This window comes from Pelodiscus sinensis, chromosome 7, assembly GCF_052426305.1.
Source record: "Pelodiscus sinensis isolate ZL-2025 chromosome 7, ASM5242630v1, whole genome shotgun sequence".
Classification (NCBI taxonomy): Eukaryota; Metazoa; Chordata; order Testudines; family Trionychidae; genus Pelodiscus; species Pelodiscus sinensis.
Window position 1 is genome coordinate 48,003,330 of NC_143058.1, and position 24,889 is coordinate 48,028,218.

The 24,889-nt window shown below is 40.5% G+C and overlaps 1 protein-coding gene across 4 annotated transcripts; it reads left to right on the plus strand.

Annotated features, from left to right (window-relative positions):
* On the plus strand, positions 1 to 24,889 carry RBM45 (RNA binding motif protein 45). 4 transcript variants are annotated; one of them, XM_075933718.2, is made up of 10 exons: positions 6 to 383; positions 2,034 to 2,156; positions 2,271 to 2,397; positions 4,397 to 4,528; positions 4,886 to 5,065; positions 6,828 to 6,957; positions 8,698 to 8,791; positions 9,233 to 9,360; positions 17,163 to 17,359; positions 24,569 to 24,889. In XM_075933718.2, the coding sequence occupies exons 1-9, from the start codon at positions 42 to 44 to the stop codon at positions 17,353 to 17,355; spliced, it is 1,449 nt and encodes a 482-aa protein (XP_075789833.1). In that variant the 5' UTR covers positions 6 to 41; the 3' UTR covers positions 17,356 to 17,359; positions 24,569 to 24,889. The 4 variants fall into 4 exon arrangements, with proteins under 4 accessions (XP_089635906.1, XP_075789833.1, XP_075789832.1 ...); XM_075933717.2 differs by having other exon boundaries at positions 8 to 383; positions 17,163 to 17,363; XM_075933719.2 differs by having other exon boundaries at positions 13 to 383; positions 4,889 to 5,065; positions 17,163 to 17,363.

Here is a 24,889-nt window from a genome sequence, read left to right on the forward strand (position 1 = left end):
GGGCAACGGGCGGCTTCCGTCGCCGCTACCGCGCATGTGCCATGACACCCAGGCGCCGCGGCTGCTGGCCTGGCGCTGAGGGCTCGGGCTCTGGCAGTTGCGCCATGGAGGAGGGTGGCGGGTCCCGCCTGTCAGCCGAGAGCCTGGATGAGCCCCCCAACAGCCGCGTGTTCCTGGTGCTGGGGAGGGACGCGGGGGAGGCGCTGATCCGGGAGCGCTTCGCCCGGTTCGGGGAGATCCAGGACATCTGGCTGGTGCGGGACAAGCGCACACACGAGTCCCGCGGCATCGCCTTCGTCAAGTTCGCCCGCAGCTCGCAGGCCTGCCGGGCCATGGAGGAGATGCACGGCCGGAGCCTGACGCCCGACACCAAGCCCATCAAGGTACCGACCCGCGCGGCCCAGCGGCTGCCTGCCGCCCCCCCCCGCCCCCCGCCCGACTGGGCGCCGCGACCGCTCGGGCCGGGCCGCTGCCAGGTGCAGGCTGCGTGGGGTAGCGAGGACGCGGATTCTTCATCCTTACGGGTTGGGTCGGCGCGGGGCCTGGCCGCACCTCGTCCTTAATGTCCCTGCGTCTCCTTTCCCCACCTCCAGCCTGGAGCGCTCAGGGATAGTCTCTGCTGAGGAGAGCAAGAGACTTTAGTTAAACGTCGCAGAGGAGATGAGACTTTTCTCTCTGCGCAGCTTCCCCCTCCCCCCAATTTCCAGAACGAGAGGGGCACTTGGTAGCACTTCGTGCAGCCGCGTTTATAGGTGGGCAGCTGCTCTACATGTTCTTTTAGTCTTTAAGGTGCTGCTTGACTATTCCTTGCTTTTCAAGTTTTCCCCTTGTTTGGGTGAGTTTTCCACACAGCGACAGGAGGGAGAGAGAAATATTTAGAGAAGGGGAAATGTTATAAAACCACAGCAGGAGGCTTATGGGAAGATACTGTCCTTTCTACTAGCATTTGTTCCTTTAGATTTTACAGTGACATTTCAAAGACTTGTAAAGATTCCTGAGGTTGATGCAAACAAATTGAATTATAAGAGGGAATTTTAAGGCACTGCTAATGCAATATGCAGAGGTTTTTTTCAAAGTAATTTTAATATTTTTACCTATGAGAATCAGTGATGACTTGCTGCTGATGATCACTTTTAGCCTCTTAAATTGTTTTAATGTTATCTAATGATGAGGTATGTGAAGTAAAGGAGTCTAAATAATGAGAAAAGTTGTAAGTTTCTTATCTGACAGGATATCATCAAGTGAAGAAGGATGGTCTTATAACACATACATGACTGAGAGTTAAAGGTTTAGGACTCTTCTGGATTCTGCCACAGGCTGTAGGGCTTTTGGCAAATCATTTAACAGCTGTGATTCAGTTTTCCCTCTCAAAAATGAGGTTACTTTCCAGATAGTTCATGTGTCTTGTAATTCTCTGATGAGAGATGCAATATACATTAAAAGTATTATTATAAATATAGCTATGAAATGTTAGGTCTTGATTTATGCTTAGCTTCACACATTCCCATTTAAGTTAATACACACTGCAGTTTTGGAGCCTTAGTAAACTACTAGTTAGATTTTTCTGTTTCTTTTGAACATAAGTGTGGCCATGTAGGGTTAGGCAGTGGTCAATGCCAAGTGCTTCAGAGAGAACAAAGAGAAGAGGCGATCCTCAAGTGATCCATGTTTGTTTTCTTTAAACAAAATGGCTAAAATTTTGGATCTGCTAGGAGGTACTCCATCCTTTTACTGCAGTGTACATCAACTGTGCCAGCATTAATGCTGCTAGTGATAGACCTGCCTAGCTATTCCTGTTCTTCTCCCTCTGCCAAGCGTAGGTGCCCTTTCAAAATGTCCTGCCTCCCAGATCTTATGGAGGAGGGTAGAGTAGCAAGGAAACACTGGTGCAACTCATTTACCAGCCAGTCACATTGCTCCTAGAAGCCTAACTCATGACAGGCTGCATTATAATAATTAAAGAATAAATAATTCACGTGGAAGCATGTGGGCTGGTTTCTCAAAGTAATTATCTTTCTATTTAACTCTGTTAGGTGTTCATTGCCCAGTCCAGAGCTTCTGGAAGTCACCGAGATGTTGAAGATGAAGAGCTTACACGAATCTTTGTTATGATACCGAAATCCTATACAGAGGAAGATCTGAGGAGTAAATTTAAGGTATTGGTTGAGTTTTAGTTGGTCAATAGTTTAATCAATAGATTGAAATGTAAAATTTTTGTGAATTTCAGAAATGTTGGATAAAATTGTTTTAAAATTTTTTAAATCTCCTAGGTGTATGGAGACATTGAATATTGTAGCATTATTAAGAAGAAGGCTACAGGAGAAAGTAAAGGTTTGGGCTATGTGAGATATTTAAAACCATCCCAAGCTGCCCTGGCAATAGAAGAGTGTGATCGAAGTAAGAATGTGATTTGTTTCTTCCCCCTTCACTTATTTATTATTAGAAACTGAACTTATTAGTGTAAGTTTTAATGTTAGTTTTTGGCTTCGGTTTTATTAGCAGCAAAATTATTTATGGTATTAATGCATTGGTAGCCACAGGTTGCAGAATGTACTACTTTAAGCAATACATACATGCAGATAGCACTATACAGGGTACGTCTAGACTACATGCCTCTGTCACCAGAGGCATGTAGATTAGGCTACCAGGCATAGGAAAATGAAGTGGCGATTTAAATAATCGCCGCTTCATTTAAATTTACATGGCTGCCGCGCTGAGCCGACAAACAGCTGATCAGCTGTTTGTCGGCTCAGCGCGATAGTCTGGATGCGCGGGTGGCGACATCAAAGGTGTTTGTCGACCACCCAGGTAAATCTCATCCCAGGAGGCATACCTGGGTGGTCGACAAATACCTTTGATGTCGCCACCCGCGCGTTCAGACTATCGTGCTGAGCCGACAAACAGGTGATCAGCTGTTTGTCTGCTCAGTGTGGCAGCCATGTAAATTTAAATGAAGATGCGATTATTTAAATTGCCGCTTCATTTTCCTATGCCTGGTAGCCTAATCTACATGCCTCTGGCGACAAAGGCATGTAGTCTAGACATACCCTAAGTTCAGTGACACTAGTCACCTGTGAAGGCACTTGCAAGATCAATATCTTAGATTTAAAGTAAGAAGAGTGAAAGTTTGGGAACGAACTACAGCAAAATAACCTGACTCTAAAGTGGGTGTATGAGTCATATACACACATGTATTTTTGATACATAGATAAATCCCATTTTAAGTTCTAAAGGAGTGCTCAAAGTAAAAGAAATCTATAATAATGCATAAACACAACATAGGTTGTAGTCACGATAAATTTTATTTGAAAAAAATTGTGCTTGGTACTGGTAATGCCTTGTTTCACTATTTTCAGACTATAGCATGCTTACAGTATCTGTTGCAGTTAAAATTGTTCTTTAGTGCTTAGAGCACAGGATTGACAAAACTAGAATTCCTGTGACATGGGATAGTTAATTTAACCTCTCTTGCCCTAATTTCTTCATCTGTAAAATAGAAATAATATACACCTTTCTGTAGAGCTTTATGCTCTTCAGCTGATCTGTGAGGTAAGGCTTTATTTTCTTACACTCACAGCTGAGAGAAATACTTATAAAATATAAAGGCTTTACAGTATGAACATATTAGATAATCACTAGTGCTGACATGCTTTATTTGGTTTCAACAGAGAAAGTTCTTCAAATCTTCCTCTGTGGGCCTTCAAAAAGTCAGAGATCAAATTCTCTAAACCAGTTGGTGGGAGAGTTTAGTTCTGAAAGATAAAACCAGTATCTAAAAGCTCTGTAATATTTTATAAAGATGGTACATGTGACCAAAACAATTATTTGGTATATATTTTAATATAGTGAAATAAATACATTGTATAGTTTTGGACTGTTTAATGACCAGTTAATCAGAAATACCAAGTGAGCACCTGGTTTTTTATAATTCTGTCTTATGTGTCTTCTAACTAAATTGAAGATGCCAACCATCACATTTATTGAGAGTTAAGGCTGTTTCAGCACATGTGTATGAGCCTGTATATTTTTCTTTAAACCTTCTACCAGAATGAAATTAGTAGATGGTCTGACACTAGACCAAACAGCTTATACAGATATGGTGCCTAATTCAGCACAGATTTTGGTAGGCAAAGGTTTACTGTATAGATGTCCAGCTACTGCTTGCCTCTCTGTCGAGTATTTCCAAGATGATCTTTGGGTACTATACTTCTTAATGAGATAGATTATGGGTAATGTTGTTTTCAGTCTTTTAATTGTTAGTCTTTTATAAAAAAAGAAACAACTGATTTTCAGTGTAACATTTTTTTTCCAATACAATGCTTCTTAGAAAATTTTCTGTCATATTTTTCTTACATCTACATGATGAAATTTGAAATTATGTGGTTACTTGTTTCAGGTTACAGGGCCATTTTGGCTGAACCTAAAAACAAGCCATCTGAATCCTCTGAACGTGAATTTTACAGTAACAGCACTAGTATGAGACAGGAACCAATGGGGCATGAACCCAGAGGGAATGTGTTTCCCTTTGGTAAGTAATAACTTTTTACATTAAAAACGACTGGTAATTCTGGATAAGATCACCCAATGGTATGGTTATAGAAGTATATTCAGAGAGAGGCAAAATGAGGAGACCTTTAAAATAATAGGTCCAGGTTTTTGGTTGTTGGTTCTAACTGAAACACTTAATTTCTGTGTTGTTCAGGGTTTGGTTTTTTGTTTTACATTTGACCTTTTGCATTGGTTGTCTGAAATAAGTATGTCCTTTTTTATTATAATATGACTTAGGTCCTAGAAATGTTTTAGAAAAAAAAATATTGAAATGATCAAGATACAGTAGTATAGTGACTAGCAATGTGTTTTAATTTATCCTATTTTGATTCTTGAGAAGGCCAGCCAGAATTTCGTAGTTTTGAAAAGAGTCAGACGAGAGTTCGAGAATCCGTTTCCAAATGCCTGTCAGTGGTATCACGGCTTCCCTTCATACAAGAGCAGCTGTTCTTCCTCTTTGATCTAATCCCAGGACTGGAATATTGTGATGTTCAGCAAGATCCTCATACTAATCATGGTAAATAACAAAACAAACTTCATTCTCTCTGAAACTTTGATTCTAAAATATTGTCTGTTTCCTTCCTCTTCCTTCTTAATTCGGAATAATTCAGCCCTCTGATCAGGCCTATCAGATGCAACATTTACACCCTCTCCCTAACTAGATCTTTTATGGGTCCTAATATTTACAAAGCATGGAGGCAGCCCACAGCATTTCTTAAATTTTGGACATTCAGAAATCATAAATCAAATTGTCTGTTTATTAATAGACTCTACATCAGATGTGATGTGTCAAAGATGGGCAGAATTTCTGTTAAGGAAAAACATGGATTTGCTTTGAAGTCTCATCATGCCTTCAGAGTACAGGCAGTCCCCGGGTTACGTACGACGCCTGGGGCAGAGCAGCTGGGGTGCTGCCGGGTTGGTCCAGTAGTGCCCAGAGCGGCGCTGCGGGACCAACCGGCAGCGCCCCAGCTGCTCTGCCCCAGGGTCCACAACAAAAGCCTGGTCTGCTGGGGGGGGGGGGGGCACACTAGCTGCACCCCCTCCCCCCCAGCAGACCAGGGACACGGGGAGCAAAGCCGCAGCGGCAGCGGGGTGCCGCACCTCTGAGGCTTTGCCAGAGCAAAGCCTCAGAAGCGCGGGACCCTGCCGCGGCTGCGGCTTTGCTCCCGGTGCCCCTGGTCTGCTGGGGACTGTCTCCAGCAGACCAGGGACACCGGGAGCAAAGCCGCAGCCGCGGCAGGGTCCCGCGCCTCTGAGGCTTTGCCAGAGCAAAGCCGCAGAAGCGCGGGAACCCGCCGCTGCTGCAGCTTTGCTCCCGGTGCCCCTGGTCTGCTGGAGACAGTCCCCAGCAGACCAGTGGCACCGGGAGCAGCTTTTCTCGCCCCGGAGGTCGAGGTGGTGGGACCGCTGCCTGAGAGCTCCGGGGCGAGAAAGCCCCGTTCGTAAGTGCGGATCCGACATAAGTCGGATCCGCGTAAGTAGAGGACTGCCTGTAGTGTATGGATTCTTTCTTAAAATAAAGTTTTAAAATGTTAAGCCTGTCAACTAGCACTGCAGAGTCAGTATAACTTCAGGAGAGTGAGTTGGATTATTTTTAATCAGTAGGTCCAAAATTATTAGTATTGGGGATTCATGTGCCAAAAGAACATAGTGGCTTAAATTGCTAGTTACAAAAAACTACCTCTCTGCTTTTAAACTGACAAATTAAGCATATGGAAATAATTGAGAGGAAAAACAGGAGCCCCACAGTGCCATTTTAATCACTTCTTTCAGAGAATAGCTACACTTTAGAAGGCAAATATTTGTGCACCAGTTAGTAGTTTGAGGTAGAGATGTGAAAGGTTAACCAGTAAGCATCACCCTTAACAGTTTCTGGTTAACCACGTGGGGGCTGGAGCAGCTCCTTGCCCTCCCTTTGGGTAGGGGTTGTTCTAGCACTGCGGGGCCTGCTGTGGACGGGCTGCTCTGCTCAGGCTGGAGCAGCCCCGGGTTGAGGTAGGGCTTCAGTCTGGCCATGCCGGGCAGGGGGAACTGCACCAGCCACAGCAGGCTAGAGTGATCCCCTTTGCCTGAGTCCCCACTTTGGACGAGAATCACATTTAACTGATTAACCAGTTAAACATGATTTTACATCTGTAGTTTTAAAGAAACAAACATCTGTTAAATGTGGGGTTTTTTTTAATACGTATCCTATAAAGGAAGTAATTTCAAATGATTTTCAGATTCAGCTGCAAAGATTTGTTCATGTTTTACATTATTTTGTATGTTTCATACAGGGCATGCTATAATTCAGTATACTACTGCAGCATCGGCTATATATGCCAAATACAAGCTACATGGGTTTGAATATCCTCCTGGAAATCGACTAGGTGTAAATTTCCTTGAAGATGGAAGCGATGGATCAGAGTAAGTACATAGGTGAAAAGCTGTAACTCTGAGTTCTGGAAAGCGATGTTTTTCTTTGAAAAATTGTGTATAAAGGTAAGGGGGAAAGGAAAAAAACAAGAAAATGAAACCTACCACTATACAACTTTATATATATATATATATATATATATATATATATATATATATATATATATATATATAGTGAATGTTTATGTATTCTGAAATGTGAGGTATTTCAGGGTACTAGGGTGTGCATTGACCACTGTAGTGCCTCTTGGTATTGAGGGCAAAGTTACAGGAATCTTTGTCTCTCATGTCTCTTGCTAGTCGTCATCTTTGTGCACAACTCAGCCCTTTAGAAGTCTAATCCCTTTTGGACAGCAAAAGCTCAAACTAATGCCCCAAAAGATCCTTGACTATTCTACCCTTCTCCTGGGTTCCGTCTCTTACTGTGAAGTCTTCTCTGAGGGGCCAGTGCTCAAGGCCAAACTGTCCCCTTGAGGCAGACAAGGAAGGTAAAGTAAGTATCTCTTTGAGGAGTCTTCTCTTGCTGACTTTGGCTTAGGCCTCTTTAGAAGAGTCTCTGTGATTCCTCCCTTCAGATTGTACTCTCTCTCCTTCTATGAGGCAAGTGTTCCTTAAAGTATTACCTGATGCCTTCCAGTTTTGCCCCTGAGGGTGGGAAGCAACTAATTAGATGATCTGTTGTATTTGTATGTAACTAGTTGACTATTTACCCCTCTCTAGTTCAGTGGAGTTTCAATACATTACTGAGGGCACAATCCCAGAGAAGGCCTTTTGAGACACCAGACATTGCTGCCACTTTTCAAGAGAAAGAGGGAAAAGATAAAACATTCTTTTTATTTTAAGATGATTGAATTTTTTTTTACTAGCTTATATGTATAAACAAGGTCTGAGAGTAGGTAAAGGGTTTTATATTAAAACAGGTCCTGAAAGACTCTCTGTGAATGTAGAGTTAGAAGGATTTTGGTAGCATGAGTACCAAGGAAGTAGAACTTGAGGAGATCGGGGAAGGAAGTTGAAATTAAACAACAATGTCACAAAAATGCCTGACAAAGTATGAAAAGTAATTACTAAATACTTAACACCATTTTTTGCTCAGTTAAGTGATAGGATTGCTATATTTGTTCAAATTCTTCTAGGAGACTTTCAGCAAATCAAGGGAAGGCAGTGATTTAATACTCCTGATATTTATCATGTTAAAAAACATATGATGCATAAACAATTTTTATTTTAAGAAGCAACAAAATAAACCCCTCATTCCAGCTTTGAAAAACAAAAACTTGATAATTGAAGAAACAAATGTAATTCTCCTATCTGTTCAGTATAGAGATGGATGAGAATTATAGGGAAGAAATAATGTTTCCAGCAAACTAATTTTAACTTCTCTCAAGGAATTTAAAAAGCTGAATTTAACTCCTAGAGCTGGGTTCAGATATTCTATCTTTTTGTTAAAGGAATAGTGATAACCAAAAGTCTGTGTTGTAGGAAAAGAGTATGGAACATTGGGATACCGGTATCTCAATGTATTCCGGATTTATGAAGAGTATTGACTTAAATTTGCAACAATTTAGTTAATACTGGATGTTCTCAGCATAGATCAAGGAAGACTGACTAGCTATTTTCCAGATCAGTTCTTTCTCTGAAAACTTTGATTTGAAATGAATTTCTTAAGATCATATTAATGTTGTTTTTTGCTGTAAAGACATAGTCTATTATGATTACTTCTGCTTGCAGCCACATCAGAAAAATGGCAACACAACTGGTGACTTCACAGATGTCATCAATAGTGTCACATAATAATCTAGCTGGTCAGCAATATACATCATCTGTAAGTAACTGCACTGTATACCATTGACTTTTCCTCACAGTTGTTACAAAGCCTTGCAATGTGCAATAAACAGCTTTGTTCAACCTTTTATCTAAAACTTGTGAGTGCTTTAGGATTCTCTTACCCTTTGTGACTGCTTTTTGTTTGATTGAAGTGTGGTGGATTGGCTTGTGCTTTTCTGTATTGTTTATAGGTGAAATGATCTTAACTGGATTTATTGCCCGGGAAAAATACTGTCTCGGAGGTAGTCAAGAAAAACACATCAGTTAATCATATGACTGTTAGCCCATATGTAATCCAGGACTTTCATGTCTTACAACAGTAACAGGGTCATAAATCATGTTTTTTTTTCCACTTTATTTTCATCTATTATCTTTTTTCATTACATCTTACTTTTGTTCCAGCAGCCTTACAGTGAAAGTTCTAATTCTGTTATCTCAGCCCCAAACAGATGCTGTACTTCCATCACGCAAAAAAAAGGCTCCACACGAGACTTCTGTGAGAGAAAGACTTTTCATAGTGTTTTATCCTCATCCCTTACCTGTAAATGTGTTGGAGGATGTATTCTGGTAAGTATCATTTAGTGATTAAAATAACTTCAATAGTAGTTGAAGCCCACAGCAAGTGACATGATCAATAAAACAGTAAAAGTCATCTGGAGCAGATGGTATTCAACCAAAGATTCAGAAGGAATTCAGTTACGAAATTTCCCAGAACCATAGAACTGGAAGAGACCTCAAGAGGTCATCGAGTCCAGTCCCCTGCTCTCACATCAGGACTAAGCACTGTCGCCTAGACCAGTGTTTCTGAAAATGTACCATGGAAACACTTTCAGAAACACTGTAACTGGCCTGCCCCAGTTTATTTATGTACTGGTGCCGCAGCCACGGAGCCTCATGCCGCTCATTGGCTCCATTTCGTCATTGCAGCCAAGGGGAGCCGCGGGAAGTGGCGTGGGCCGGGCCACCACTTCCCGCGGTTTCCCTTGGCTGCAAAGGACGAAAAGGAGCCAATGGGCACTGCGAGGCTCCGTGGCCACGGCACCAGTACATAAACAAACCGGGTTGGCCAGCTAAAGTATTTCTGAAAGTGTTTCCATGGTACACTTTCAGAAACTCTGGTCTAGATCACCCTTAGCAAGTGTCTGTCTAATCTGCTCTTAAAATATTTCCAGTGATGGAGATTCTACAATCCCCATAGGCAATTTATTCCAGTATTTAACCACCCTGACAATTAGGAAGTTTTTCCTGATGTCCAACCCAAACCTCCGTTGATGCAATTTAAGCCCATAGCCTCTTATCCTCAGAGACCAAGGAGAACATTTTTTTCTCCCTCCTCTTTGTAACACCCTCTTTGATTCTTGAAAACTGCCATCATGTCCCCTCTCAGTCTTCTCCTTTCCAAAATAAACAAGCCCAGTTCTTTCAGTCTTCTCTCATAGGTCATGTTTTCTAGACCTTTAATCATTTTTGTTGCTCTTCTCTGGACCTTCTCCAGTTTCTCCATATCTTTCTTGAAATCTGCTCAGAACTGGACACAAGACTCCAGATGAGGCCTCATAAGCACAGGGTAGAGTGGAAGAATGACTTCTCGAGTATTGCTCACAACTCTCCTGCTAATGCATCCCAGAATCATATTTGCTTTTTTTGCAACAGTGTCACACTATTGACTCATGTTTATCTTGTTGTCCATGACCCCTAAAACGCTTTCAAGAGTATTCCTTCCTAAACAATCATTTCCCATTCTGTATATGTGAAAGTGATTATTCCTTCCTTAAATGGAGTTCTTTGCATTTGTCCTTATTAAACTGCATCCTGTTTACCTCAGACCCTTTCTCTAATTTGTCCAGATCATTTTGAATTTTGACCCTATTCTCCAAAGCAGTTGCAACCCCTGCCAGCTTGGTATCATGTGCAAACTTAATAATCATACTCTCTAAGCCATCATCTAAATCATTGATGAATATATTGAATAGAACCAGTCCCAAAACAAACCCCTGCGGAACCTCACATGTGCCCTTCAAGCATGATTGTGAACCATTAATAAGTACTCTCTGAGAATGGTTGTCCAGCCAGTTATGCACCCACCTTATAGTAGCCCCATCTAAGTTGCATTTCCCTGTTTTATTGATAAGGACATGTGAGACCATGTCAAATGCCTTACTAAAGTTTAGGTATACCACGTTTACTGTTCCTATCAAAGAAAGCTATCAGATTGGTTTGACATGACTTATTCTTTATACTTATCACTTCATTGTCTTTCAGATGTTTGCAGGTGTATTCCTTAATTACTTTCTCCACTATCTTCCTCTGGCTTGTTCTTATTTCTCTTTTTATAAATGAGCACTGTATTTGCCCTTTTGGAATCTTCTGGAATCTCTCCTCACTTGCATGATTTTTCAAAGATAATAGCTAAAGGCTCAGATACTTCTTCTATCAGCTTCTTGAGTATTCTAGGATGCATTTCATCAGGCCCTAGTGACTTGCAGACTTCTAACTTTTCTAAGTAATTTTTAACTTGTTCTTTTGTTTTAACTTCTAAACCTACCCCATTTCCACTAGCATTCTCTAAGTTAGGCATCCTGTCACCATCCATCTTCTTGATGAAAACTGAAACAAAGAAATCATTAAGCACCTTTATAGATGGTATTCAACCAAAGATTCAGAAAGAATTCAGTTATGAAATTTCAGAACTGCTAACTGTGATACAAAGCTTCAGAGGGGTAGCCGAGTTAGTCTGTAACAAGAAAAACTTAAAAACCAACAAATAGACTAGTAACAAAATAGTAGATGGTATTGTGAGCTTTCGTGGGCACAACCTTTTCTTCAGTATTAGAAGTAGTGTAGTGTGCGAGCCAGCCGATGTCCTTGTTCATACCATTTGCATAAGAATTAAACTTATTTAAATAAAAGAATTTGCATAAGAATTACAAGTTTAATTCTCATGCAAATGATATGAACAAGGATATTGGCTGGCTTGCACATTCCCGTCCACATCCTGTGACCAGGGCTGGCCCGAGCCATTTTGGTGCCCCGGGCTCCAGGTGCGCAGTGCCGCCCCTGGGACGCACGGACCGGCCTCTGGGCGCATGGCGCATGCACAGCCTCGCCCCCGGGATGCACAGCTCCACCTCCAAGCGCATGACGCATGCATGGGCCCGCTCCGGGGGTGCGTGGGCGGATGCATGGCGTATGCGCTGCCCAGTCGGCCTGGCCACTGCCGATGGCGCGCAGCCCAGAGTGGGCTGTGCCTTGCCGTGCAGGGCACTGCGGCCATGGGGGGAAGGGCACTGCTGGCCGGTGCTGCATGGGTTAACACGGCCCCTGCCCCGGGCGGCTGCTGCAGCCTGCCGGGAGCTAGGCGCCCCCCTGTAGGTGGGAGCTGGGCGCCCCCTGTAGGTTGGCGCCCTGGGCAGCTGCCCAGCTAGCCCACCCCTTAGTCTGGTCCTGCCTGTCACTTACCCTACCAACCAAACAATGGAGGTGCTAATTGTTCTTATCAGCCTGTTGTAACTATTTGAATCATCTACTCACTGTCTCTCTTTATTTTTTTCTCCTTTCCCTCTCCTTTTTTCTTTTTTTCTTTTTTCCTCCTCCCTCGCCCCCCTTCCCTTATTTATTCTTGGATCTGGACTTCTAATGCTTCTGTCATCTGAAGAAGTGGGTTGCGCCCATGAATGCTCATACCATCTGCATGTTTTGTTAGACTAGTAGCACCTTAAAGACTATTTGTTGTTTTAACTGTGATATGTAAGTGTCACTTAAATCAGCCACTGTATCAGGTGATAGGAGAATAGTTAATATAACAGGTGATAGGAGAATAGTTAATATAACATCAATTCTTTTTAAAAAGATTCCAGCAGTGACCCTGGCAGTTACAAGCTGGAAAGCCTAACTTTAGTACCATGCAAATTGATTGAAACTAAGGAACAGAATTATCAGACACATAGGTGAACAAGATTTGTTGGCTAAGAGTCAACACAGCTTTTTAAAAGGGAAATCATGCCTCACTAATCTTTTTAGAATTGTTTGAGTGGAGTCAACAGACCCGCTTGATCCATTTGATGTAGTATAATTGGACTGTCAGAAAACTTTGTACAAAGTCCTTCTCAAAAACTTTTACACAAAGTAAGCAATCATGGGATAGGGGAGCATCCTCTTGAATAAAAAAAACTTGTTAAAAGACAGGAAACAACGTGTCAGAAGAAATGACCAGTTTTCACAGTTTGGAGGTTGCCCAAGGGATCTGTACTGGGGCCAGTACTGCTCAGCATATTCATGAATGACCTGGAACAGTGGGTAAAATAAGTGGCAAAGTTTACAGATGATACAAAATGAATCAAGATAGTTAAAGCCAAAGCAGGTACAGAAGTGTTACAAATAGATCTTACAGAACTGGGTAGTTGGGCAAGAAAACGGTAGATGAAATTCAATATTGATTTTATGTACATTGGAAAACATGTGTGTAATGGATTCTTTCTTCTTAAGGGGAGTATTTTGTATTTGTCCTTATTAAATTTTATCCTATTTACCGCAGACATTTTTTCCAATTTGTCCAAATGATTTTGAATTTTCATCCTATGCTCCAAAGGACTTGCAATTCCTCTCAGCTTGGTATCTTCTGCAAACTTTATAAGGATACTCTTTATGCGATTATCTAAATTATTTATGTAAATCATGAAGATCCCACTCATTCTGCCCTTCCAGCATGACTAAGAACCATTGATAACTACTCTCTTGGAATGGTTTTCTATCCAGTTATGTATCCATCTAATAGTAGCTCCATCTAAGATGTATTACCCTAGTTTAATGAGAAGGTCATATAAAACTATCAAAAGCTTTACTAAAATCTAGATATGCTACATCTACCGCTTCCTCCCCCATCCAAAAGGCTCATTACTCTGTCAAAAAAGCTATCAGGTTTGTTTGACAAGACTGGTCTTTTCTTTGCTGACTATGACTTACTTTCTTACCTTCCAGATGTTTGCAAATTTAATCTTTAACTTCTATACCAGGAATGATAATTAAGATGATTGGTCTGTAATTTCTTGGGTTGCCCTTTTTACAGATGGGCACTATATATGCCCCTTTCCAGTCTTCTGGAATCTCTCTAGTCTTCCATGACTTTTCAAAGATAATAGCCAATGGCTTGGATATCTCCTCAGTCAGCTCCTTGAGTGTTCTAGCTAGTGACTTGAAGATATCTAACTTGTCTAACTTGAACTTTCCCTATTTTAGCTTTTGAATCTACCCCATTTTCACTGGCATTCACTATTTTAGGTGTCTAATCACCACCAGTCTTCTTGGTGAAAATTGAAACGAAGTAATTAAACATGCCTCCCACGTCCACATTGTCTGTTATTGTTTCTCCCTCTTCATTGAGTAATGGGCCTACCCTGTGCTTGGTCTTCCTCTTGCTTCTTAAAATATATCTGTAGAATGTTTTCTTGCTACCCTTTATATCTCTAGCTAGATTGAACTCGTTTTGTGCCTTGGCCTTTTTAATTTTGCCCCTAAATACTTGTGTTATTTATTTATAGTCATTCTTTGTAGTTTGACCTAGTTTCCATTTTTTATAGGATTTTTTTTTTCCTTAACCAGGAGATCTTGATTGATCTAAATCAGAGCTCTTGCTATATTGTTTATCTTTCATACACAGTGGAATAAATTGTTTTTGTGTTCTTCATGTCTTTTTGAAAAACTACTGTTTTTCCTCTTAGACTTGCTTTCCATGGGCTCTTACCAACCCACTCCATGAGTTTGCTAATATCTGCCTTCTTGAAATCCATTGTCTTTTTAATTTGCTATTTTTCCTCCCATTTCTTAGAATCATTAAATGCATTATTTCATGAACAGTGTCACCCAAGCTGCCTAACACTTTCAGATTTTCCTCCCTGTTGGTCAAAATCAAGTCTAGAGAGGCTCTCCCCTTGTAGCATTCTCTAGCTTCTGGAATAAAAAATAAATACCATAATGCCACTATATAGATCCAAGATATACCCACACCTTGAATACCATGTGCTCTTTTGATTGCGCCAGCTCAAAAAAGATACATTAGAATTTTTGAAGCTGAAAAGAAGGTCAATAAAAATTATTAGGGGTATTAAACAGTTCCCATATGAGAGAAGATTAAAAAGACTGGGAATTTTCAGGTGGAGGGGGGGAAAGAGGACTGTTGGGATTAAGGATGTTAAATATCGTGTAATTTACTAATCAAATAGTCAACGCATTTTGGCTGTTGCTATACTTCAAAGGCGAAAGCACCACATAGAGCCTGGGGTCAGCTGGGGATTCAGCTGATCTTGGGCTCCACATGGTGCTGCCACTTTGAAATGCCATGAGAAGTCTAATGCCGGGCTCCCTGCAGCATTTCAAAGTGGCAGCGCTGCACGGAGGTTGGGATCAACTGGGGAGTTCCTAGCTGATCCTTTGCTCCATGCAGCACTGCCACTTTGAAATGCTGCATGCAGCCTGAGGACACCCCAGCTAGCCCCAGGCTACACACAGCTTTTCAAAGTGGCAGCACCTCGTGGAGCCTGGGGTCTGGCCTCACGCTTCAAGCAGCACTGCCACTTTGCAGTTCCCCTACTTCCCCCCCTTGCTGCAAGGGTGGGGGAGTGACCTGTCAACAATCTAATAAGCATTTGGGATATGATAGAGGCCTATTAAATTCTTGAAGGGTGTGGAGAAAGTGAATAAAAGTGTTTACTGCTTCACATAACACAAGAACCATGGGCCATCCAATGAAATTAATAAGCAGCAGGTTTAAAAGACAAGAAGTACAACTTCTTAGAGAGCACAGTCAACCTGTAGCACACATTGCCAGGGAAGGTTGTGAAGACCAAAACTATAATGGGGGGGGGGTATCAATAAAGAACTAGATAAGTTAATGAAGAATATGACCAACAGCAATTAGCCAGGATGGTCGGGGTGAAACCTCATCCTTTAAGAGTTACTAGCCTCTGATTGCCAGATGCTGGGACTGTATGACAGGGGATTGTTCACTTTTATAATTGCCCTATTCTGTTAATTCCTCAAGCATGTGGCATTAGCTACTGTAGGAAGATAGGTGGCAAAGTTTCCAGATGATACAAAATTACTCAAGATATTTAAGTCCATTGGTCTGATCCACTATGGACTTTATGCTTAATAAATTATGGTCCATTTCCAAATATCAGTATTGTGTTACCAGCTATTGAACCTGATGTGTAGGTAACCCTGGAGTCAAGTTATCAGTTTCATACACTTTATTTGCAGAAAGCTTGAGTACTTTGTTCTTAATGGTATCACATATCTATTTCAGCTTGTAATTTAACTGCTTTTTATTTGAGAGATTTGAGAAAACTTCATAACCTTGTAGGCTCAGGAAGTTGCTTCTGGTATAATTGAAATCTGACATGAAGTAATGTAATCTTGTGTGTGCTACTGGCCTGCTTCCAAAAGTAATTTGACCGTAACCAACATATTAGTATCAAAGACTTGAGAGACAATTTTTGCCCATTTCACCTTTTTAAAAATTTATTTTAGAATTATTCTATCAACTTTGTTGGATTATTTTGTGCGTATTGAGGGACATGTCAACATTCCCCCATTCTGATATCTATCAGCTATATTGGTGTAACTGAGGGACAGCTCTTTTAAAAAGTCACACCACTTTTAAAACTGCTAAGCTCAATTCCAATTTGTGTGGAATTTGAAAAATACCTACATGGGCTACTGAACTGCCTTAGAGGCTGAAGGAAAAGGGAGCTATTCTTTGTCTATTTTGCATCCTACGTTACAAGTTGGCACACTTGTATGTATTTTATGTATCTTTTTTTTCCGCCTTTATGTCTGAACCTCTGCCTTGGAGCCTTCAGGTGACAGGAGAACAGGCACCAAAGAAAGGAAATCTTGATCGCTATATGGTGTGGACGTGCATTTAGTATATGGTAGTCCTGACAAACCAATTCTTATAGAACATCAGTTTCTCAAGACTACCATATACTAAGTGGCACTTCCACACTATATAATGATCATGATGTCGGTCAGATTTCCTTTTATTGGTGTTTTGTTATTTTAATGTTGGGTAAAGCATTCATATAGTGTGATCTTTATTTATTTATTTATTTTTGTAATTGTGGATGTGCTTAGAGGGTGTGGCCTAACAGTTTTTTTTAACTTCTTTCAGCATCTGTGAGGAATATTACAAAGGAGGAAAAGTACATGCGGGGGAAAGATAGCATAAAATCAGATATTACACGTATAAGAATAAAACTTATTGACAATGTCAAATTATCTTGCAGAAGATGCTGAATTGGTAGGCTGCAGTGCTTCAGCTGCCTTTACAAGTTGTAAATATTTTGCAACTTATCTTTTTTTTTTTTTTTAAGTCGGTTTGGACATCTTATAGAAGTTTACCTGGTAACAGGAAAAAACGTGGGATATGCGAAGTTTGCAGACAGAACAAGTGCCAGTGATGCCATAACTGCATTACATGGCAAGACGGTGAATGGTGTCAGGCTTAAAGTAATGTTGGCAGATTCACCTGCAGAAGAATCTAACAAACGTCAAAGAACTTATTGACTCGGTGGGTAAGTACTCCATCTGGATGTAAACTAAATTTCATGTAGTTTAAATAGTAAGTCCCCTGTTATTCTTTGGGAGCAGCATTTCAGTTATAACCTCAGTTATTAAGGAATTAATAACTTACGTGTAAAAACTTGCTTCATGATAAATTTGGAATGTAAGATCTTTGCCCAAAAGCATATTTTTAATTTTTAATAGATATTTTAAATAAAACTTAAAAAAAAACACAGTTGATCAATATCAGTCTGGACAACCATATGAAATGATTCACTTTATGTACTTAAAATGTACCAGTGCAAGACATTAAGAGGGGAAAAATATAGAAAAATAAAGGATATGATTGAGATCAGTCTCTGTATCGTTCTTTCATTAAAGAACATCATCTGTCACAATGGTAGTAGGTAAGGACAAAGATCTGAGGACTGAGAAAAGAGAAGAAATGGAGAAAAAGATGTGGTAAATAAAGTGGATCTTAGAAGGAAAGAAATCAAGTGAAAACCCTAAGGTTTTGTAGATTTGGGCTATTTAGGGGAACTCCATATATTTCCCAGAAAAGGGAGAATGAAAGACTTTAAAAGTGCCTGATTGACTTAGGACTTGTGCCATATTGAAAATTGATGCAACTTGTGCTTCAAAGTTATTTGGGCATTTTTTTGAAAATCCTACCCATTAGGTTGTGTTTGTTTCTGTTGGTAAGGAATTTCTCCATATGTGAAGACCAAAATTGAGTGTGGTCCACTATCATTTGGTGTGATACATAAATAAGATAAAGGTTATGAAGGCACTCCCCGCTTCCTGTAATATTCTTCTTTCCTCCATTTCTCCTGCAATTCCATCTTTGTTTGTAGTATTTCACATGCATAAGAAATGGCTCAGATCTCCTGGATGAGTTTGCTGGGATACAAGTTTGAACAAAATATCTTTTTATTTATAAACTCAGCCATCTTGGACATGGAATCAGCAAAGAATCATGGAATTCCATAATCCTATTTTTAGTCACTTACTAAAATCACATTTGAGAGGCAAAAATATATTCCAGAGTCAAATAAAAATTTGTAAGTTTTGCATGGGCCTATTAACATTAACTGCAGCCAGGCTTCAGAAACTAGTTTTTCCTTATCTTGCATATTTTTCATGCTATATTAGAAGACTTTCTACTGTACTGTACGGTTTACGTTAACATGACTGGCCATCTTTGATAAGCATGAATATTTATCAAATTCCTTGGTAGTTGAGAAGAGATTTTAATTTTATTGTTTGAAATGGAAGAACCTTGTTAGAAAGCCTAGACCCAAGGCTCAATACTCTCCTTATCACTATGCACCCAATTACACATGGTTTATGAAATGTAGATTTTCTTCAGAGAACGTATGAAACTTTTTAGGCCTTGAAATAAAAGGCCCTTTCGTTCCTAAGTGGCATTGGGGAATATATTTTCATTAAGTGCTTTAAAATACAAATATGTTTCTTTGTTTTACTTTGTGGCATGAAGTTAAGATGATGGCTTGTTGTTATTGATATTGTGACAGGTTGAGTCACAGAGATCCCCTTGAGATTGTCATTTGATGTGCTGAGCATACCAATGAGCCCTCTTATCTGTCCTCTGGGACACCGCATCGCCCAGTCCCGTTGAACCAGAACCTCTGGTCTCCCCCAGCAAAAGCACAAAACTAAGATTACAGCCCACAATAAAGCAACATAGAAACTGAGAACAGCTCAGCTCAGCTCTGGGAAGGCTCAGTTACAGGGATTTGACATAGTTCTCTGGTGCACAGCCCCAATGGGATTAAAACCCTAGATAAATCTGCCTGTCTTTGTATAAAAGTTTTACACAGAGTAAGCTCATAAAATTCCCCTCCTTATCAACAAAAGAGAGATGTACACAGCTGTTCCTTCCCCCCCACCCCCACACACACAGGTAACAATTATTTACATTGGGTGTAATAATAAACAATTGACCTTTGTAGGGAAAGTTTGGAACTAACATTCGCATAATTTTGCACACAGAAATAAACAGGAGTCCCTTGAACTATTTTTCCATAGGGCAACTGAGCAGGAGAATTACAACAGATATAGAGATAACAGAAACCTGGTAGAATAGCAGTCATGACTAGAGTATAGCTATTGAATGGTATGTACTGTTTAGGAGCGATTGGAATAAAGGTAAAAGAGGTGGGATAGCATGCAGCAAAGAAGCAGTACACTAAAGAAATGTGTAGTGATGGTACGGACAAAACAAAGCCTGTTTGGGTCAAAATCACTTTAGGGAAGAATTTTATTGGGTTTGTGTTGGAGGTCAGATTCAGATGTGATTAGAAATCTCTTCAGTAGTAGAGAAGAGAAATTGTTTTGGGAATTACGATGATGGGAGACTTTAATTTCATGGATATAGGTTGGAGAATAAATACTACTTTTATTGTGAGGACTTAATTATTCCTAGATGTGATAGATGAGTTTTCTTCATTAAATTGTCACTAAACCAAAAAGAGGTGATACAATTTTAGACTCGATTTTAATAAATAGCAAGGACATCATGGAAGAGCTGGTTGTAGGAAATAACCCTGGATTGAGTGGTTACAAAATGATTCTGTTTAAATGGAAGGATAATAAAAATCTGGTAATCAATTATAATTTATTTTAAAAGGTCAGAGTTTGGGAAATTTAAGAGAGTTAGTTAAAGAGGTCAATTGGTCTTAAGAACTCAAGTGGAAGACGCATGGAATTTCTTCAAATCGACTGTACAAAACCTATATGAAATTTGCATCCTAAGCAAAGGAAAAATCTTGTGTGGAAAGGCATCAGACTTACCTGGATGAATAACCACCTCAAAAAGGAGTAAGCAGAGAGCCTACAGAGAATGAAAAAAGGGGTTTATCAGTCAAAAACAACTACACTGTGAAGGTTAGAAAATGTAGGAGTGATGCGAGAATTGCTAAAAGTCAAACTGAATTACCTCTTGCCAAGAAAATTAAAATCGTTTTCTAAATATAAATAAGAATAAGGAAACATGAGATTGAGCTGTTCTGCACTGTGGATGGAAAGGAAATGACAGGTAATACAGGAATGTCCCCAAAACTAAATTAATATTTTACCTCTGATTTTAGTAAGGATAACCTCTGGGACTTGTGCCTGAAGGAGTACAGCTGACAGAAATTACATCTGAAATGGAAGAAAAACGTAGTATTTAATGCACTCCAGTCAGGGAAACTGGATAATTTCCACCCCAAAATACTGGAAGAACTGGCTCGTGAGACTGCTATTCCAGTAGAAAGGAAATTAAATCTGTCTATTTGGGGTAGAACCATATGACTGAGGAATAGCTAACTTCATACCTCTATTTAAGGAAGTAGGGAAATGATCAGGGCAATTGCAGGTTTGTTAGTTAGATCTTAGCAGCATGCAAGCCTTTAGAACAAGTAGTAAAGGAAAGAAGAATTAAATTCATTGAGGTAGATGGTAAGGGAGATGTAAGGCAGCATTTGAATACCAAAAGTATATCATGCCATACTAACCTGATTTCATTTTTTGAGAAAATAACAATTTTTCAGGGAAAGGAAGTGTCATAGATTAGCGTACTTGGACTTCAGTAAAACATTTCACATGGTACCATATGGAAAATTAGGGAAGAGGGGGTTCAGTACACGAATTGTAAACTGGATGGGTAACTGGCTAAAGGTGAGGTTGTGCTGAAAGGTGAGTTATTGGACTGAAAGGAGTTGAGTGGAGTTCCTCAAAGATCAGTTTTGGAACAAAGTAGAAGTGTGCTAATGAAATCTGTTGAAGATACAAAGTTGAGAGGCATCATAAATGCAGAAGAGGATCAGCATGTTACAGGAAGATCTGGATGATCTTGAAGACTGGAGTACAGAAATAGGATGAAATTCAGTAGTATGAAGTGCAAAGTCATATACTTAATAATTTAACAGTAAGACTTTCTGCTGGAGGCTTGTCAATTGGAAGTGACAGAGAGGAAAGAGACCAAGATGACTGACCCACCAATGTGATATGGCTGTGACAAAGGCAAATATAATCCCATAATATTATCAGGCCAGACATTTCTGGAGAGAGAGAAGTATTGTACAAAGACACTTGTACAATGAATCTTACAAAAATATGGTGTACAGTTATGATACCTTGTCACCTATGTTGAAGAAAGATGAATCGTACATAGACATGGGTGTATAGAAGAGTTACAAGCAAGATCAGGGGAATGGAGCACTTATTTTCTAAAAGGAGACTGAAGAGCTTGGCTTGTTTATCTTAGCACAAAGAAGGCCAAGAGAGGATATGATAGTTTTTCACCCTCCCCGGTATTTACAGATAACTATTTAAGTTAAAGGACAATGTCATCACAAAAACAAGTGAATATAAATTGCCCACGAATAAATTCAGACTGGAAATAAGGTTTGTAACTATCAGAGGGCTGAATATGAGCCTCCCAGTAGGAGTTATGGGAGTTTGGACAAATTTAGTAATCTGATTGGAAGGTACTAGGAAGTAGCAGGGCTTAGGAGTCCTGGGAGGTGATTTACAGTTTGTCTTACATTCCTAAAAGCTCATTCTTCAGTGTTTCAGCTGCCCACTTGGCAGGCAATGATTTTCTCCTCTTTCTTCCCCACAGTGGGTTATGGTTTTTGGTTTTTGTTTATCTTCTTCCTCTGAAGCATCAGGGATGGCCACAGGTGGAGATGAGTCTTTGGACCAAAAGAGCCAGGGTTCTAAGTTGGCACCAAGCATTCTCTGTGAGGTACTTGGCTGGCTGATTCTTGCTCATGTGCTCAGGGTCTAACTCAGACCTGGGCAAAATACCCTCCATGGGTGGATCCAGCCCACCAAACCACCAGATCCAGCCCACAGATGCAGCAGGGAGTCTAAGAAAAGTGACCATTGTGGGGACTCTGTTTGAACAGCTGAGAGCCCTGGGTAGGAGGGGAGAGGCTTCATGTGCTGCCCCCACTCCTAGCACAATCCCATTGGCTGGTTTCCAGTATTCTAAAAGATATATTATTACTCAACCAGAAGTTATGGGCTTCATATAGGCCTTACTTCATGAATTTCTGTGTTCTGTATTATGCAATAGGTCAGTTTCCATGATCAGAACAGTCCATTTTAGCCACAATGTATTTATCGCCATAAGACTAAAATCAATTAGTCTTGCCTCTGCCTGGAGTTATATTGTAATGTGGGATAGTGAAGATGTTTTGTCCTCTTAACTAGTGTAAAAATTAGAGGAGGATTAACTGTGGAACTTACTTTATAATCTTTGACCCTTTATCAAAATGAAGTATCTGCTATAAGTCGCACTGATATACACCCGGTCCGCACTGAAGTCGTTGATGCTTATAGGAATTGATGTGTCCTCTCATTCCCAGTCCTCCCATTCCCTGCTCTTAAGTCACGCAACCTCCCCACCCCTCCCAATTTGCACAAATAGAAGTTAGCTGTGGGGGAAAAATTCCCTGCTTTAAGCAGTTTTGCTACAAGTCTAATTTTTTTGGAACATACCCTGGACTTAAAGTGAGGATGGCCCTTAAAAGTTTTATTTTTTGGTTCTTTTGAGATTGTTTCCATTAGGTATCACATCTGATTTTTTTTTAAGTGGGGATTTATACAATTTCTCATAACTGAATTAGCTAAAATTGAAATAGTTCAATGTATTGTGGTCCCTAGCTCATTTCACCTCATACAAGTACTATAGTGCAATCTCTTCATTGTGAAAGTGCAGTTTAGAAATGTAAAAAAATTTTTTTTTTTAAATTTATACATGCACTCAAAACAATGTAACATTTTAGTATCTACAAGCCAAAATATGAGGGGCATATGAATGTTTAGCATATCTGGCGCACAAATACTTTGCAGTGCCAGCTACAACTGTGCTGTGCAAATGCCTGTGTTCACTTTCAGGTGACATTGTAAATAAGTAGGTTTTGTTTGCTTTTAAGTTAAAAAAAAAATCTGTGGAAAAGAGAAAAGATCAGTAATATGCATGTATTTATATTGGGGTGGGCCAGAGGCAGCTAGTGGGATGTATCTGCTGAACACAGCCTGCAGCCACTTTTGCCAGCACCCTTATAGCAGCTCATGCTTTAAACAGCAGCTGCTATTTACTCAGCACACTGGGGAGGGGCAGGAAGGCTTTGTGCCCTGTCCCCGCCCTCTAGCAAAATCCGCCAAATCCCATTGGCCAGTTTCTGGTGGGTAGGAGCTGAGAAATTTTCCTAGAGGCAGGCCCTCCTCACTCCTCCTACCCATGCTAGAGCAGAGCTACATCAAGCAGCCAGCCCAGCAGACAGGCATGGAGCCTGCATCAGATTCCTGCAGGGCTGCAGGCTGGGTGCCACCTAGGTAAGCACCTCCCAGCTAGAACCTGCCTCTGGGAACCCCCCTCCTCCTTTTTCCCCCCAACTTGCTGCCCCAGGCTACAATCCTGTCCAGCCCCAGGTCACCACCCAAATCCTCCTGTACCCCTTCTGCCCACCTCCTCTAGGTCACAACTCCCTCCCAGACACTGCACTACCTCCTACTTCCCTCCCTTAGTCCAGAATCCTCTCATGCACCCATATCCCTCCCTGACTCTGCACTCCATTCCCCTGCCCTGACTCACCACCCAAACCCTCTGTATCCCCTCTCCTCACCTCCTCTAGGTCACAACTCCCGACCAGACCCTACACACACACACACCCCAAACCCATCCTCCAGGCCAGAATCATCTTCTACACCCATACCCCCCTCCTGGACCCTGCCCCCCAAGCATCTGCCCCAGATCATAACTCCCCCTCAGACCCCACACTCCCTCCTGCAGCCCAGTCCTCTATCCCCAGCTCCTTTCTATACCCAACCCACTTTCTAAAATCCTGGCGTGGTCCCTCATTAAGAATTATTGCACACCCCTGATTTATATGATTCTTTTCTATATGAATATTCAGAGTGTTTACAGTATAAGCAATGAAATATGTTCCAAAATAAGAGAGGCACATTAATAAAGAGCTAAAACATAATTTAATACACAATATATTTCAGAAGTAATGCTTGAGAACCAGGAAATCATACGGACATAGAGTATTAGTTTCTCTAAATATTTTAATTATAGACAGGCTTTATGTGTGAGTTGGAGTGCTATTTGTAAGAAATACTCTTATAATATGGATTTTTATATAAATATAGGTATTTTAACTTTGACATTATCTTCATACTTGTGTTCTTTCTACAGAGCAGACACTAAATAATGACATGACCCTCAGCTGACTGACTGAAAACCTGACTAGAGACAGTTCCTGTGGACAGTGACAGCTCTTTGTACTGGTAGCTGAAGTTTGTGTAAAAACCTCTTTATTTTTAAAACCTCCCAGAATACAGTATGTAGTTTAAATCCACAATTCGACAATGTTTAAATTATAAACTGATAGTTGTTCTAGCAGTCTGTCATTCTGTATTAGCAAAATAAAATTCTTTGTTTAAATCATGCCTCTAACATGAACATTTTAAAGATGGAGAAAAAATAAATGAGGCAACATTAGTGGTTTGCTTACTA

Excerpts from the sequence above, each read along its gene's own strand:
- RBM45 (XM_075933718.2), top strand. The coding sequence starts at position 42 with ATGACACCCAGGCGCCGCGGCTGCTGGCCTGGCGCTGAGGGCTCGGGC. Across the intron at positions 2,157-2,270 it reads ATCTGAGGAGTAAATTTAAG|GTGTATGGAGACATTGAATA; the intron begins GTATTGGTTGAG and ends TAAATCTCCTAG. Across the intron at positions 5,066-6,827 it reads AGATCCTCATACTAATCATG|GGCATGCTATAATTCAGTAT; the intron begins GTAAATAACAAA and ends TGTTTCATACAG.